Here is an 18,562-nt window from a genome sequence, read left to right as displayed (position 1 = left end):
ATATATGCATGTCGTTTCCATATCAAGCTTGTGTTTCAGCGAGGGCACGCCATAGGTGGTGGGAGGACTGTATTTGCCGTTAAGAGATTGTGTGCAAGTAGAGGGAGTGTGTGGATAGATAGATAGAGGTGTATCCAGATCTCCAGCGCCCCCTGCCTCCTACACCACCATCACACCCGCCACCCCCCACCACCACACCCCACCCCTGTGGATAGAGGTCTCTGTGCCCAGGCAGGGGGCCCTGATTGATCCCTGTGACTAACACCCAGGCCGTGGCGGCTTGTGGCGGCCACACTGAGAGACATGGACCACTGAAGAAGGGTTTTCCACAGAGCAGCCTGGGGTTCACTGGGCAGCTGATGTGCTCATGACCCAAATCAATGAGAGCACTGGTGGCAATGGGGGCACAAGAGGGGCTAAATAATGCTATATGTTTAATAAGTTACTGTTACAAATCCAACGGACTTCAAAAACTCAATTTTCTTTTTACAAAAAAAATCAAAAAGGCCTTAGGTGTAATATAGCTGATGTTGTGATGAAGGCGATATGCCACGGTGCTTTGGTTTGCTGTGACCATAAATATATAACCATAGCAGGCTTCTCTATTTTCCATTTCAAGTGCCGTCATTTTCTTCATGGATTCTTGAAGGATCTTTATTGTGGCGTAGCCTCGTAATCTAATCTTGTGGCTGCCATGTTTCCAAGTCTCTGCATGAACAATTTTTGGGAGGTCACTTTTAAGACCTAATTGAGTCAAATTTATTTGTAAAGCTTTTTTTTTTCCTTTTTTTTTTAGCAAAACAGGCACATCACATAGCAATTTACAGAGCAACAAAGGATGTAACCACAAAGACAGAACTGGCTTTGGTGGTAAATGATGGAAAAGGGCTGGTAGACTTTTATATTCACTGGGAACAGTGATTGGCGAACAGAAACTTTTGTTCCTTGTTTTGCATGTGTGTGTGTACTTTCCATGCAAAAATGCAAATGTTTGTGCACTTATGTGCACAGATGTGTGTCCACCATGTAGGACGGGGCTGGATTTTGAAGGGTTGAGGCTGAGCTCGGAGGTTGGCAGAGGGCTGAGGGCCTCGGCTGGCTCGCCTGTGATTACAGCGGATGTCGAGTGTTTACAGAGAAATGAGGAGGGGAGGAGGCGAGGGGGGCACAGAGACAGCTGCTTTCACTCTGTACTGTAAACTACACACACACACACACACACACACACACACACACACACACACAGACATACTGACACAAGCGCTTACACAGGCGGCTGTAGCTGTACTGGAAACCCCACAAGCCCTGCAGTGTGTATATGTGTGTTTGTGCTACAGCTGGCCCGCTGGGACCAGTGGCTCAGAGTGACAGCCATACACACATCAGTCCCCGACTACAGCTGAACATGGTGCAGGCTGGCTGGGCGAGAGGCTGGTGGATGCAGACTGACCAGACTGGCCAGTGGATTATTTTTGTTTTTTATCTATCTATTTATTTATGTTTGTTTGTTTTTTGAGGGGATTTCTTCTTATGGTCACTTTAACATTGTGTTGCCCCTTGCATCTATTGAAACATTTAGTCTATAAGACATTTATGAAAAAATGTGAGCTGACTTTCCTTATAATGTACTTGAATTTTGACATGTCCTGTGATGGTTCCTCATCACTTAAGCATTTACTGATTTGTAATTATTAAATTTTAATATTATACCAGAATCCTTCTATGGACATATCTGACCTGGCATATTTAGTAATGAGATGTCACATGGCGTTGAAGTGAGCGCTGAACTTATTGGGAACTTTTAACAACTTGTAAAGCTATAACTTGTATTTTTTTCCATCATGATTCACAGAAAACACTGACGACACCTCTGTTCACAGGTCAAGTCATTATGTTCATGGTGCAGGTTTCAGGACATGGTGTCAAGACATCATGGCATCCAACAGATCGCCTTGTAACACTGGACTCTGCTCCAACATGTTTATATCCTCAGGAAAGAAAAACGACAGCAAACAATAAACAGTGTGTGAGGAAACTGTGAAAGCCAACCAAGCTGACCAACTGAAACCTTCACAAATAAAGAGTTTAATGCACACTGTTTGCAGCTAATATTATGAATAAAAATAATAGAGGCAATTCATTTGTATGGCAGTAATGTTTAGCACTGATTAAAGAGGCATGAAAAAGGAGGAGAATTGCAGTGAAGGTCCATCTCTCACTGAACATTAGATTAATATCAGGTTCAGCCACTTCCTATTTGACTTTAATTAGAACTAAGTCGTCAGCAAACTGTGAGTTCTTGGAGTAAAACAAACTACACGCATGTGGAGACAAAAACACATGCATGGTGGTAAGATGGTGATGTTAAGGAACCGTGCCGTTGTGTGGCTTGTTCAAAACACAGGTAAACTCTCATTTGACCTGGTTTAGGGGGAAATGTACAACATTATATCAGTGACACGCTTCCTCTGTGACAGTGGTGCTGTGTGTGTTATCGGGATTACACTGAAACCAGTGCGTTGTGTGTGGAGGGCCAGTGTGCGATCACCGCAGGGGGGAAAAGGTCGTCAGTAACAAGCGAGCCTGACAGCTTAATTACCAACGCAGCTAAAGATTTATTGGTTTATCAATCAGAGCCGCGGGCACTGCCTTTCCCCTCAGGAGAAGGGAGCCATTACCATGAACCCGTTGGCCCATGTGACCCAGACTCTTCTTGCCCCAGTCCCAGTCACACCGGGGCAATCCTAAATGACTGCCCCTGTCAATACATGTATACGCACACATATAAACACACACAAATAATCTCAGACTCTTAGCATATACACATTATGTCCATGTGCAGCCAAGCAGAGACACAAGCATGAACACAGAGGAATAGAGACATACGTACATGGAAACATATATATACACGCTTGCATGTACATGCTGCGCGCACACGCACAGACAAACACAAATACACAAAAGCTCACAAAACATGGACCACAAAGGCCAGCATGTGGGCGATGAACCTTTTATGTTTTGAGACAAAAGCCCAGCTGAAGCAGAGACAAGACCAGAGAGAGAGAGAGAGGGGGAGAGGGAGAGAAAGAAGAGAGAGAGAGAGAGAGAGCAAGGCTGGGGGCTAAATACCGCATGTTTGACTTAACCAAAAGGTATTTTCAGAACCGCATCCAGAAATTCCAACCATCTGGACACAATTACCTTATTTCTAAATTAAGATTTAGCTCATTTCTAATCCTGTCGATGACTTGTGACACTGACACAAGGAGGGCGACCGTGAGGGTGATCTATTGGCTCGAGCTGTGCTGCTATGTGGTGGGCGCGGGGGAGAAAGGACCACCGATCAACCAGGCGGGCAAGGCAGGCAGGCGGCCAGGTGGCCAGGCAGGCAGCTGGGATAAACACTCACAGCCTTAGCTGAGAGTGTAGCCCGTAGTCATGCCGGGGCTTCTTAGTGAAATGCTGCCCCCATGTGATGGCTGCTGGGAACAACAGGTGCTCTAACAGTCGCTCTGCTGGCAAGAGCAAGTTGTACCTGAAAGAGCCTCCTCCGGGGTCGTTGAGCTTGTTTTTCTGATTCCCCGAGACCTGAACAGCCAGGCCCACGGGACTTTTCCCCGCTTGGATGATGGCTCCCTTCCCCATTGTGCCTGTTAAGAAGGAGAAGGAAGATAAAAAAGAAAAAGAAAACGCTAAACAAAACAGAGGAAGGAGTAATGTTATCATTGAAGTGTCCCTCTCTATCAGTGTCAAATATACTCCTGTCTAACGACTACCTTCAACTGTCTCTGTCTTCCTCGCAGGGTTAGATGGAGGGGGGAGTGGGGGAAGCGCTACTGTCGCTCTCCCCAGGTTGGTGCGGAGAGCATCGCTCTGTCAATATCACTGCGCTTCACCGGCTCTCCTTACACTCCTAAACCGCATCCTGCTCCGAGACACGTTTTCCAGAGAGGCACAAGGACTGCCAGAGTGAATTTAAACTTGATTTTAACAGGCATGTTCCTAGCCAAGAGGCACAGAAAAGTATTTTTAGAACTATCCCCGCATTCCAATTTATGGGCATAAAACAACCTACAGATCCTTCACTGCAGGCGATCTTGAGGAAGGGGGCAGATCAAATTTGTATGCACCTCCGATCACACACACACACACACACACACAGGCAAAAACAGGTACAAACACATACACACATCGAGCACACACACACACGCACACCACCTGAGAGCACAGAGCTCTCTTAGGGGAGCGTTACGCCCGGTTGGTGTTGGGGCGATATTTGTGGGCTTCTGTGGGAAGAGTGTTTGTGAATCAGTGTGAGTAAGCAGCAGCGCAAATGTTTGAGAAGGCTTTATAACCAGACAGGAAAAAACACCTGTTCTCTCTGAGGCTCCTGCCTGTTTACACATCTTACAGCCTGGTAAGAGGACATTCAGAGCTGCACTAATGGTTATCTTCTGTTCAAACCTTTTTTGCTGGCTCTTTGTTTAACCAGAAGGTCAGCATGAGTTTGAACATTTTCGGGAGAATGCAGCATCACTGAAAGATGGAGGAAACAAAATTGCAGGCCAGAAACAGAACAAACTGTGAGTCAGAGGACTGAAACTCAAACTTTCCAGAAATGTAGAAAAAGTCATTGTTTAGTCTTCTGTCATCAGCCGAGCTGATCTCTTGCAGATTTTTCTTTTGTATAATTTTTCTGAGAGAGACATGAAGGCCTGACAAATGACAAATCGCGTACGTGTGACTGAATTCAGGAGATTCAACCAAAAGTGTCTGGAAAAGGCCTGCAGAAGTCTTACCTTGCGCTCTGACAGACTGTGTGATCACCACAGGCATCCGCACCTGGCCGCCAACAGCACCCGCTGTCTTGATACCCTGAGGAAGCAAAAACCATAAATAGAGATTATGTACCTTACTGCATTTCAAAGAATGAAACAATTTTGAAAGTGACAGGAGAGACTAAAAAGTATGAAACTGCACGCCTGCTAAATCACTGCTCCATTTTTGCTCCATCCCCAAGAGAAATTGTTCAAGGAAAAACCAACTTTCTTTCCCTCTATATATATATAGATAGATATAGATATAGTTAGTTTGTAAGAAATGATCCTGCTGGCCAACAGACACTCAAGTGTGGCAGTGTACTGATTTAAATTCTACTGTAACACATTAAAAATAGGATAGATTGTACGATTGATGCAAAATAAATAGAGGCAGGGGTGACAAATGCTACAATGGCGATCTCCAAACACGGTACGGAGAATGTGGAGATCACTTTAATGCACATGGAGGATGGATTTCTGTCACTGTATGTGACCTACATTTGCATGCATTCCCAGATAAGACAAAGGCAATAAGACTGCAGTGAAAAGTAGTTTAGATGAAGATGAAGAAGTAGTAGTAGAAGAAGAAGGAGCAGAGGGGGGTGAAGGGGCTGTGCTGGGCTATTAGAGTCACTTCCTTCCTTGGTAGCAGCCATAGGCCGGGCCTCAGGCTCAGCCATCCATTCCTACCAGTTTGCTTCTTGCTGCATATTTTTCAGCCTTGTTTTCCATTCCCTGACACATGCTATATTACTGTTCAAGCTACTGAAAAAAGACAGAGGCCATTTTTCCCAGAGATCCACTGCAGGGGCCTGCGAGAATGAGAAGGAAAGGGGAAAAAAAATACATTCGGCACAGGCAGAGATAGCTAGCACCTCTGGCCAGCCAGCGACACAGTTAAAGAGAGGGGGGGGGGGGGGGAACTCAGGTAGAAAGTTTGAGAATCAGAAGCAAAAAGAGAAGACACTAAAACTGAGTTTACTGCTTGTATTTCACTTCACAAATGATCTCTCCTGCTTTTAAACGTCAATTATGAGAGTGAAATTAAACATAACATTATGTCTTAATTGGTGTGAACAAACAACTAATGTTTTGAATGACTGCAAATATGTGTCAGACACTGATCCTAGGATGAAACTCCCCAGTATACAGTCCAAGCAAGACTTGTTTGTGCTGCAAAGTCATCACATGCATTTTCCACAAAATGCAGTCGCCGTCTCTGCAATGATCCTGTTAGAGGAAAGTGATCGTATATCTAATATCTATAATGTAGGCATGTAATAAATGTGTGTCAAAAATACATACAACACATTTTACTTATGTAAACCGTAAACCTGAAAGCATACAGCGTACAAACGACTAATAATCAATGGCTGCACTGATGTGTTTTTGGCCTCTAAGGTTACAGCTATTTATATTTTTCTTTGAATTGATGTTGTTATATTTACTTAAAGAGACAGGGTGAAGATATAATGTGACAATATACATTTAACTACGAGTGTAATGAAGCTATGCATTGTACATGTATACACACTGTTGCGATGAAGGATACACTGCTATGTATCAGTGTGGCCTACTTCCAACTCTCCATTCATCCACTATTAAGATCCAGCTTTAGTTGTAGATTTTTTTCAAAATAAAATTTTACACAACCTACAAAGAAACCTCCAATAATACATTTCCCACATCTATATCCTTCCATGCTACAGTGGTAAGAGCAGATTTTTGTAGCCTAATTCAACTTGCTGTCTGGTTTGAGACTGTTGATGTGCCAGGGGCGATCATTTACTAATGTTTTGTGTGATAGCTTATGTTGGTGTTGTATTCATGTGTGTGTGTGTATGCGAGAAAGAGAGAGTGAGGTGGAGAGAGAGTGAGAGAGAGAGAGAGAGAGAGAGAGAGAGAGAGAGAGAGAGAGAGAGAGAGAGAGTGAGAGAGACCAGAGGCATGTTCTGGACATAGACTGCGGCCGCCACATTGCTTTAAAATTGACCCGGGGCTGACCTAGTTACCTCGCTTCACCCTTCAACGGTTAACAGATAGAGAGAGTGAGATGAGAGCGATGCGGGGGTAGATACAGTGAGAGAAACTGTTGGAAAGAGATGGGGAGAGGGCATGGGGGGGGGGGGGGGGGGGGTAAAAAGAGAGAAAGCGAGGGGGAGAAAAAGCTAGGAAAGAGAGACAGAGAGTGAGCAAAGGAAGGAAGAGGGAAAGTGAGAGAATGATGGAGAGAGAGGGAGAGAGAGAAAGAACCCTCTGGCTCACCTACGCATCTGTCTGCCAAATATCTGACCCATCCATAGACACCTGTGCATTGTGTGATCACATTATTTTCAGTGTGTGTATACAGGATATGAACACATACCCACACACTCATGGTAATGTAGCACAGCTGTGAGTTGAGTGAGACTGTCGGTGTCTGGTGATGGAGCCTGAAGGTTACCTGGCCTTCAGCTTAGGCAAGGGTATGTAGCGCATGAAGACACGGCAATAAAACACCGCAGGGGTATCGAATGCTGTCCAACCAGAGGACGTGGGTTAATACACTGTCTCAAAACCCCACAGATGTGAACTTAGATATGTAAAACTTTTTAACTAAAGCATTTTAAATGATTCTTATGGCATTTTCATTTGTTTAAAAAACACTAAAGACTGGTGCAGTCAACGTGTTACTCATTCATCTAACCTGTCCTTAAGGTGGCAGTCACAGTGTCAGGTTGTCTGGTTAGAGACTTAAACAAACACAATTCACCGGAGGATCAACTAAGAAAACCAACACAATTTCCTTAAATTTTTTTTTTTTTTCGTGTTTTGTTTTGTTTTAGAAATTATGCTATGTTGAATTAAAAAAGCTGAATAATTGATGCACGTTTTTCTAAATTAACGTTGACAAAAAAATAATAAAAAAGTGATTATCATAACTAGTCTCTGGGCACTGTAATTATAATGTCATTTTAACGATCAGATTTAATAGCTGTGGAGTTTAGCATAATAAAATACCCACACCGTTCCTGGGTCAGATACTTCTAATCACCTGTCAAGACAGCGGTAGTAAACAACTATCATCTAGGTGCCTTTGCGCGCTCCACTCTGCTCCACTCTGCTCCACTGATCAGAGGCCAGCAGTAGTTTGGTCAGAACATTTTCAAGGTTCATAATATGTATGTGTTTGTGTCTTAAAAATGGATAAGGTTTCTGTGTGGAGTTTGCATGTTCTTCCTGTGTCTGTGTGGAGTTCTGCCCACAAATGTGTTCTTCATAATCTTGCTTAGATAACTGCACACATTTTTATGCCCTGAGCCTCTGCTGAAAGTTTTTCTTTTTTTTTGGTAAACTGAGTGTGGTTCCTCAGTGAGTCTGTGAGCTGGGTGTGACTCTAACTCACTGATGGCTATGTGACTACAAGCTATGGCACTGTGACACTCTCCAGCCTGATAATTCAGCCTTGTGTAAGATCCATCAACACACACACACACACACACACACACACACAGACCACCAGCCCCCGCGGGTCTGCATCCATCACATTCTCACACTTCTTCACTGAATGCAGGAATATTGTGGGTAAATATTTGTCACATCTATTACCTGACCAGTAAAGCTTTAACTCTCTCTCCATCCTCACTTACCTTCCATACACATTTCTGTGCACATGACTTTAACAGCAGCAAAAGCGAGACATTCCTGCACATTTACATTTTTAATAACAGCTCTTGGTCTGGACTATAATATATTTTATTTTCAACGATCCAGTATCCATATATACTGTATTTATTTGATGTAACTGTAATGTTAGCGATCCAGCAGCTCGATCCAAGTCTTTCCTTCGTAAGAAGAACTAAAGCAAAAAAGCTTACTTCAGGCACTCCGACGAGCCAAGGAATTTTCTTTAAAAAGCCTTTATTATATGTTAGGGCATATCTTCTTATTAAAATATAGGACGCCGACCGGTTTCGACCTCGCGGTCTTCGTCAGTCTTTCCTTCAACTGAAGTAAGGGTGGGTAAGTAAGTGTAAACACTAAACAGTGTGGTAACTCTGTTCCAGCTGGTCCACCATATACATACCATTGCAGCTGCATGTCCGAGCGTCCCGGCAGGCAGCGCACTGGCACCCGTAGTGGTGCTGACGCTGTTAGGGTGGCGTATGCGGACAGCTGGCCCGGCCACAATGGCAGGAGGGACGCCGCCGGGTGCTGGTTTGACTCCCTGCTGCGGGGGCTGGGTCAGGGACTGCTGACTATTCAGCAAAGACAGCCTCAGGGCCGGGAGGCTCTTCTGTTGACAGGCAGAGAGAGGCCAGAGTTTATAGTCATAGAGCAAAACAGACATGCATGAAAAAATACCACACACAGCTGCAAAAGCAAATGCTGCTGTGGTCACTGGCTAATTTAGTTAATGTTATCACACAAGCATGGCTACAGACAGCTGAAGAAACATCAAAAAAGACATGCGGCAAGACTTGCTTGTACATTTTTTACATAAAAATTAATGGGATTTTATAAATTTATGTAAAAAAAAAACATCATACTTCTACAGTATAATCATTTCATTAACCTGCAGGGTGTGCAATAGTGTTTCTGCCATTTACTTTTTTAAAAACCCACTTCTGATAACTCACTGTCACAGCCGACGTGAAGAGCTGCTGTTGCTCCACACAGACTATTTCAGGCAGATTTTTGACGTAAGCGACCTAACATTGCATGACAACATGTGTTTGTGGCCGCGTTGGGCGGTCGGGCGCCTTGATGTGACACTCATCACGGTTTGCCGAAGAAACCTGCTGGCTACTGACAGGGACGGCTGGGGGGGCCACTGTCACACACAGTCAGAAGTCAGGCCAGAGGGGTGTGTGTGTGTGTGTGTGTGTGTGTGTGTGTGTGTGTGTGTGCATGTGTGTGTGTGCGTGTATCATTCTACTGTCAGGCATCGCCATCACATGCCCCGTTGCCTGGGCAAGGAGGAGTACTTCAGGGTGTCAGGAAAATACTTGAGAGGGGCAGTTTAAAGAGCCAGGAGAGGGGATGTTTTTAGGAAGAAAGTAACTTAACAGTTCAGGAAACAATTTCAAGGGTCAATTTCAGAAGTAAGTAAGGGGTCATATAAAAACACGACAGGGCGCCTGTTAAGAGGACTTACTGTATGAGGGAGGCGGAGGGTTAATTATTAAGTAATGACATTGAAAGACCAGTTTGTTCAACCATCAGTGTAAGCAACCTCAGTCAGTGTAGGAGGCAGTCTCTCGTTTGATGGAGCTGGTTTGCAGAGAAGATTAAAAAGAAGATTTCAAGCAAGAAGCCCACCTTGAGAAAGGGCACCAGGTAAGGCTGTGGAGACGACTTGAGCTCAGTCTGCAGCCGGCTGGTGAACTCCTCTGGTTCAATCTTGGCATCCTGTTGCGAGAAGTGTTAAAGATTAAAAACCACTTTACAAGGTAGGTCAGAGAGTTAAGTTAAGGACCCCAGTGTAAGTTAAACTCAGAAAATTGAACACCCATTCACTGATCGGCTACGTAACTCCCAGTGTGGAACCATGCACCAATAAAAACTCTGTATAAGATGAAAATTCATGATATGAGAAAGACAGTGTTTAGGAAAGAGTTGCATGCTGCCATCTAGAGGTTTGAAATATTTGGTACAATGACAGATTAAAATGGCAAATTTGACTTACTTCAAAGAGCATAATGCTAAGAATAAGAAGAAACATCCAGATGTGAATGAGTGCTTGTCAAGACTATGGAAGACTTGACAGCAAAGTAACAGTGTACAAGACAGTGTGTGTTTGTTTGTTTGTTGGCGGACTGGTTTTTGTAGCTCACCAGCAGGTCCTGAACCAGAGACTTGACGTTCTTGGAAGTCTCAGGGGACGGAGAATTGTGAGACGCCAGCTTGATAAGTGTGGCCAGGAAATTCTTACACTTCTTCACATTCTCTTGCATTTCCTGTCAAATGACAAAAAAAATATACATACTATATTACCTAAAAAAACGACGGCTTTGACAAATCGCTTAGTGACAGAGATTGATCAGAGATGTAGTAACAGTAATCAATCAGTCATTATGTGATCGGTGTAAGCGTTGGAATGGTTTCTATTTGTGCAGAATTTCCCAAATTACTACACTGATGTGTAAGAATGAATTTATTTGGACTGATAAAGGAGCTGACAAGCATCAGTGACAAATCAGTACATAGTGCACACTTAGCATGTTTGTCATCTTTGCAGCCAAATGAGACATGGCACCTGTCCACTCAAACTGCCAGTGGCAACAAACTGTGGGCCCTGTGAGATTTCTTCAGCCTGGACATGTGAGTGTCCTTGTGTGTGTGTTCTGTATCTCTCCATGTATAATACCATATGTGCAGGAGGCTGCGTCTATGAATCTATGTGAACGTCCCTGAATGTGTTATATGTATATTATGGGTCTGCATCTGTATGTCCTTGGGTTGGTATGAACTTGTGTGAATGTATGAGTGTGAATGTGTGTGGGCATGTGTGAGACTCTTTGTCCGTGGCCAGCTGTGTGAGGCGGTGAGGCTGTGGGTCCTGGGCTGAGCTTGTGACACAGCCAGCCTGCTGGCAGCTGTGACAGTGGAGGAGGGTGGGGGAGGAGAGAGAGAGAGAGAGAGAATGAGAATGGACCTGGGACACGACAGGGGCTCCGGGGGCCGCTGCGATGCCAGTCTGCGGAGGCTGCACTGGCTGGGAGGCAGCCTGGGCCGGGGCCTGGGGGGCCATAACCACGGGGGTCTGCTGCGGAGCCGTCACAGCCACTGCCGGTGCCACAGGGCCCTTCTGGAAGAGCAAGGAAGAGACAGAGAGATAAACAGGACGTGACGCTTCGCTTGCAGCAAGGCCACAGAGAACAGGAGGCAGGCGCCACAGCGCTCCTGTCACATCTGGTGTCCTGACTTCGGTGGACATCGCTTAACAGACAAGGAGGAGGAAGGGGAGGTGGTGACAAGCTAGGGGCTGGGAAAGACAGGGGGCATCAAATCTTTATTTAATTATCACCTGTCTGACAAGGGAAACCAAACCACCATCTTCCTCGCAAGGTTTATTACCACTGATTTCAAACAATAGCTTAATGTCGTCTGCTTTATCATGATAATATTTGAAGGAAAGAATGATGAGAAAATGTCTCAAGTCCACAACACAAATCTTCCTCAACAGATGAGGTGCCAACAGCAGTCTCTCACTCTTAAGCCCTCATCACCTCTTTCCAATCTCTCAGGGCCTGTTCACACTTGGCAATAAAATACATCTTATGTGATGCAACCGTAAGTGGACAGTCCTAAATACAGGTGTGAATGTACCCAAAATGCACGGAGGATACATTTTGGATCTGATCACTCAAGCCACAAGTGGATACGGGCAAGGTAACATGTACGTCAACAGATGTGATGAAGCCGTGTAGCCACCAGAAGCCTCTCCTCTGAGCAAAAATATACAGTGTAACGTGTGTTTTCTGTTTTGCAAAGTCACAGGTTGATACTGATAAATTTAAATAAAAGCAGGGAAATTAAATTTGCAGTGCAGCTAAACTGGGTCTTGATGCAATCCGGATACACACGGTCTGGATAGGAAAGACTGGATCTGATCAGATCCTATGGGGTTTTGGTTCCTTGGAGTTGAACTTGACATATTATCTCCAGCACAGCAGTGCCAATGTAGAGTACATGATGTCAGGATGTGCAGCCCAGGCAGCAATGCCTGCCAGCTATATTCACAGCTATAGGTTGTTGTTGTTTTTTCAGTTTCAGGGTTGTTATTCTATTTTTTTTTTCTGTGAAACAATCATGTTTGAAAAAACAATATTACTGCTACTTCATATTTAAAATCAGAATGATTACATCTCACAAAACTGTAAAAGCTTAATATTTAAAAAAAAATCCAAGCAATTATGAATTGATGACTTTTAAGTGCCAGTGGTAATTCGGGAAAGGTTTGTATTCCCACTCAGTTGTGACCGTGTTCTCTCTATTAACACAAAGATGCCATTACCCTGTTTCTTGACATTTTTTCCAATGGCGTTGGGAGGCAGACGACTGAAAATAAAGCAAGTAAGGAGAGTTATCTCACTGGGCGGAGTGCAGGACAGGACGAGGAAGAGGAAGAAGAGGAAGAAAAGGAGGTCTGGAGGGCAGAGCTGGAAGGAGTGGGAGAGGGAGATGGTACCATCTTGGCCGGGGTCAAAGGACACTGCCTGGTGGTCTGAGAGGTCACAGGAGACTGCAGGACAAAAAGAGAGCAACACAGAGAGAGAGGGGGAGAGGAGGAAGAGGAAAACAGAGAGCATAAAGGCATCAAAGAAAGTGGGTGGTGGTGGTGGTGGTGGGGAGCCCCAAACACTCCTCAATACAAAGACTGAACAGCAAAGGTGAAGACGGTGACAGTTTCAGAGGTGAAAGAAACAGTGAGCAGGAGGTGGATGGAGGGCAGGGAAAAAGACTGAGACAGCGCAGCAGCGGAGGGAGACAGGAGGAGTAGCGTGCCTCGCAGAGAGATGAGGAAAGGTCATGACAGCAGGAAAGAGGAAACAAAGTGGCAGCGTGTCGTCGGTGGTGCAGACTGAAACAGAGAAGGGGGCGATTGATCAGGTAGCAGTGGGTCATGGCGGCTTTGTGCCGGGGTCTGGTGGGAGGCACAGGAGCAATGTCATTCATGATTTTACTCAAGGGTGAAACCCTGTCGCTTGATTTGCTGTTGCCACAGAGTGTAAGAAGAAGTGATGAACTAATAGGAAACAAAAAACGCAGCCAAGTCAGGGAAACAGTTGATAGACGAAGTGGACATTTACCACGGCATTTACAGGTGTTTACTAGGAAATACCATCAGTACCATAATAATTACTGTGACAGATGCAACTATTAAAGACAAAAGAATAAGAAGCAATTTGTAAAGACCCAGTTCCATCTAGTAGTATGGCTGTATGTCTCTTATTGATGTTGGGGAACGGGAACCTGTCTAGGAAGTGTATTGAGATAAGGTCCATGAAATTCCAGTAAATAAACACAACTGACACTAATATGTATTATAGATAACATTTAAACATTGCAACTAAGATGATAGACTCCTTAAGTAAGCCTTCTACAGACAACAAATTGGCATTACTGTCAACACAGAAGCGAATTAAGCTTCATATATCTTTACAGTGGCTCTAATGACTGTTTTGAATCTGAAAATCATCTGATACTAGGAAAAGGTCACCACAGTTGGGTCAAGCCAGGTTTGATGACACTGGTTTAATAACAGCAGAGCATCTCACATCTCACAGATACCACTGCTACATAATGCTCCAGTAATACTGGACTGGAAATGAAACCTTCATGAAAAACAGACCATACGTGTGAGACAGATTGGGCTGAAGAAGTCATTCAACATACAGCGGGAACTTGATCTTTATAGATCTTTAATAGTGGGAGGTTTAATACTGACCTTTGTCTTATTTGAAGATGTTTACACCCATCGTATTTGTTATATTTATTGTATGCACGATTGTGGAGTAGCGCTCCCAATCTCGTTGTGTTTTAATGTGCAATGACAATAAAGGCTTTCAATTCAATTCAATATAAAATATTAGAGCTATTGTGGTTTTTTTCTCTTTTTTTTTTGAAAGAAGCTGGAGGACGAAGTGTAAATTTCTGAGTTTAAAAGTCTTTTCAAGTTGAGAGCCACAAATTTATGATTCAGGTTTTATTTTTAAGGAACTTATTTTATCAAGGACTTGCAACAAAAAGAACTCCGACATACAGATGTGCGGTCATTCAGGTGATTCTGTTTTATTGAAGGCGTGGGAGTAAATGGGTGTGTTGGTGATGACACTGACCCTGCGGCTCATCACACACAGAGACACACACTTCTTGGCTGCTATCCTGCCTATTAGCCAAGACGACCCAAGAGGGCCTCTGCCCCAACCTCTGGCATGCAGCCTTCCATTCACAGACAAGCCAAAGCACCTGATATACACACACACACTTAACACACACACACACATTCAAGCACCTTATACACTGCGCTTGTCTTGCACACAAATGAAAACACACAGACAGACAGAAACCCCTCTGCCAAGGACAGGAGGAGAGAGGCGAAGTGAAGAAATAGGATAAGAAAGAAGAGGAGGGAGCTCCCTCTCCTCTAAAAGTTTTGTTGAATCTAAAAGAATGTTTTACTCAGGAGTTGGGGGAAGTGGGTGTATGAGGGATGAGGGGAGAGGGGGTAATGGGGAGCGGGGGTGGGGGGGCGGCAAGAGCCACAGGGTGCATCCCACCGCCAGCTATGCCTCTCTCTTGCTCACTCTCTCTCTCTCACACACACACGCAGACAGACACACACAAACACACTCAAGAACCAAAGCCTTGTTAGCTTTTTAAAATAATCAGGCAGTTGGATGATGAATGATTTAACAGGTATGGAAGGAAGGAAGCTCAGGATGCCTTCCGTTTCTCCCCTCAGGGTCATGGGAAGAGTGACAGGCCGACAGAGGGGTTGAGCTCTGGGAATAAACACCATTCCCTTTCATTTCCCTGCTACTGCTTTTCCTGTCGAGATGGCAATGCCGCGGCCCGCTAATTTGTCAACAGTGTGACTGTGAGAGGCGATGACAATCTGCAAGTCTCTTTTGAGAGGGGTTCATATCAGGATGGATACAGGTTGGCTGGCTACGACTGTAGAGGTGGGTGGGAGTTGTTGTTTACCTGATAGGGGCTTCGATCTGTGAAGCAGGTGGGCTGGTCTACTATGGACTACCTGACAATGATGTCTACTAACTTATATATCTGCCATAAGCATTCAGTTTTCATATGGAAAATATCAGGACAACCCCTCGTCTTTACTAATGAGAGAACCTAATGGAAGTTTAATGTCAGTAGTATTACACAGAAGTCAGCGATACTGCTGTTGTATGATGGGTGAGCCAAACGCCAGCATTTGCTAATCCAGTATTCACTGCTGTACATTATAGCATCATCAGATTTAATAGCACTATAGAAAAGTATTTTCATCCTAAACGTCCAGGCAGCTGGTCTTCTTATGTCCTATTCATAGTTATGTTAATACTAACAGCTACTAATTATATTAACAGTCATGTAAAATAGGATGGACCCTCTCACTGACTACAACATGTAAGATGTGAAAAGTGAAAGTAGGACTGAAATCTGAACCCTATTGGAAAAGACAATGGGATGCTGCCCTCTAGTGTCAGTCTTTTGTCTTTGCAGTTAATGATAAATTGGTGCCAAATAACTTCAGAGGATCCTTCACTCCACTCTTGAGGGACTCAACAAAGAATTCAAGCTGTAAGAATTCCACCCTCAAGATGATGTTGGGTACCTGGCCTTGAACAAAAATGTCCCAATCTACCACTGATTTCTTTCCTTCCATTATTTGGCCCGGTGACTATAATGAAGTTGACTTTACAAACTGCTTGTATTGTACAGTAGGCTACACTTTTCGCCAAAGAGATTACTGCAGGTGATGAAAGGGCAGTATTTGAAAGTCTAGAGAAGACGTCCACCTCAGATTTTTTTTTTTTGTAGCAGCATCAACAAATGCCAAGATTTCAGTTGGCATTTTAAAACTCAACAAAGGTCAAAGTTGACTTTCAAAATATTGTGAGTTGGTATGTGAGGTTGAATTTTGTGACTTTTCTGTAACTGACATTTTTATTATTATTTGGCAGCAATTTTAACAATTGATGGCCTATGTTCCATATTACTCCTATTACTATACAAGCTGTATTCATGAACTCGCTTTTCTGAATGAATAATGATCTTGTATTTGGCTTTGAATCAGTCACTCTTGGCTTTGGGAAACTCAGATAGTCACTGATTTATTCTTTTCTCACTTTTACAGGCCAGACAATTAGTCAATAATGACAAGAAAATTATCATTGGTAGCAGCCCAATCTGACTTCATCTCAACTGTCTCATTACTGTAAACTGATTAACAATGTTGAATCCCAATTTGCAAGATATCAAACAGGGTTAAATACATTTGCTTCACACTTGTGATTTACTTCTATTTTACATTCAAAAGCTCTAGAAACATGTTCAAAAGCACTTTGAAAAGAGTCATGTGCTATTTGTCGTACGCACAGGTATTGTAGCTAATATGCACCCACAAATAGATTAATTGTATGCCAACGGTAAAAACGGCAACAATTCATCCCTGCTGATATATTTATTTATATGTTCTGAGATCAAGAAGGGAAACACTAGTCAAGTGATTTGGCAAGTAGGTTAATTAGTGCTCTTCTGTCACTCTGATCTCTCCACCATTTCTGTTTTTGTACTTGACTAACAGAGAAACTGTGGGGAGGCGACTGTCTGCTAACCTCATTATTAAGAGCAATTAAGGTGTGGAACCACCAGCACAAGTTTTTACATGAAGGATGTATCCACAGGTGATAATAAGCAAATTCCAATTAATGATTCAGTAGCTCATTAAATGTTGATGAGCGCACCCCATGGAGTCATTAAAAAATCCTTGAGACATTAATTCACCGATTAATCTCATCTTAATCTATACATAAAATAATCAAGAATATTCATTCATTATAATTACACAGTTTAACATATTAATCACATCCAAATTATGGTCTAAAACTAAGCTATTCATTTAATGAGGTGGTGCCCACCCAACATCAACAGTGCAAATCCACAGATGGTTATATCAAAGTTGTTGTTTTTTTGTTTTTTTTTCTTCAAATGAATCATTCAGATTTGATCTGACAAATGTCATCAGTCTGAATATTAACATTAATCTAAACTCTGCAGGGACTAAAGCATGATTTAAAGGGGCTCTGTCTAAGTTTTCTCTGCTCTGCTGTGAGTAGTGATGGTAATTTCAGCCATTGTCTTTGTCTTTGGGGCATTTTTTCATGTATGCTCTAGCAGCATAACACCACCTTCTGCTGCTCTGTTGCTGATACCCTGATCTACATGTGTATCCCATTCAAAACGTTACCCTCCCTGTCTAACATTCTTTGTTGGATGTATAAAAAAGGACTGCAGCAACACATGTACAAGATGGAGAATCTTTTACTTGGTCCTTCCACAAACAGCTCACTTTTCCTTTCGCTTTTGCTACATAGCCACATTAACGTCAATGGACTAGAAGAAACATTGCAAGTTCAAACTTCTTTCCTTCACTCACCAAAAGCTGTCTCCAAAAGTGGAAAACAACCCTTGGTTTTGCTTCTTCTTATAACGCTTCTTTTCTCCTATTGTTCGTTTTAGGTTGCCGTGCTAACCAGTCAGCCCCACGGATAAAAAAATAAAGATGTACATGGCCTCTGTGACATCATAAATAGCTGTTTCAAGAGAGGTTTTGACCATTTTTGCCTGAGGTTAAAAACACGCTTATTTCTGCTAAAGTTGGGCATTGTCCAAGGCACCAAATATATAGTGACTGGTTCACTTTTGCAACAAGCAAACATGTATTGGTTTCATTTTTTCAGCCACAGGGGTTGGCATATGGCTGAGTCAAACTGTCTCATCTCTTTCTCACACACCAAAAGTGTTCAAAAATGCCATGAAGAAGAACAACTGTTCAAGGTGTGTAGTTTTTAAACTTCAGTGTTGTAAATGCATCAGTGGCTTGTCCTCTTGCAAATAATTTGTTAATGCTAACGTGAGCTAGGTAGCAACAGCAGAACTTAGAATTATCCTCATTAAACTGCTGGATAATGGTACAAACAGAGGTCTGTAGGTTAAAGATTCACACAATTGTCCATGCCAAGTCTATT

General features: G+C 43.3%; 1 protein-coding gene across 1 annotated transcript in view; it reads right to left on the bottom strand.

Annotated features, from left to right (window-relative positions):
* Positions 1–18,562, bottom strand: part of LOC311008191 (transcription initiation factor TFIID subunit 4) — an 85,946-nt gene that overhangs the window by 62,579 nt on the left and 4,805 nt on the right. Inside the window, exons 3-8 of the mRNA XM_084001643.1 lie at positions 11,458–11,610; positions 10,637–10,759; positions 10,122–10,211; positions 8,887–9,096; positions 4,800–4,875; positions 3,536–3,650 (exon numbers count right to left, since the gene is read on the bottom strand). Of these exons, the coding sequence (XP_083857769.1) occupies positions 3,536–3,650; positions 4,800–4,875; positions 8,887–9,096; positions 10,122–10,211; positions 10,637–10,759; positions 11,458–11,610 (767 nt within the window). The remainder of the gene's footprint in view (positions 1–3,535; positions 3,651–4,799; positions 4,876–8,886; positions 9,097–10,121; positions 10,212–10,636; positions 10,760–11,457; positions 11,611–18,562) is intronic.

This window comes from Trachurus trachurus, assembly GCF_905171665.1.
Source record: "Trachurus trachurus genome assembly, chromosome: 3".
Lineage (NCBI taxonomy): Eukaryota > Metazoa > Chordata > Actinopteri > Carangiformes > Carangidae > Trachurus > Trachurus trachurus.
The sequence above is the reverse complement of the archived record's forward strand: the minus strand, read 5'-3'. Positions and strand labels throughout refer to the sequence as shown.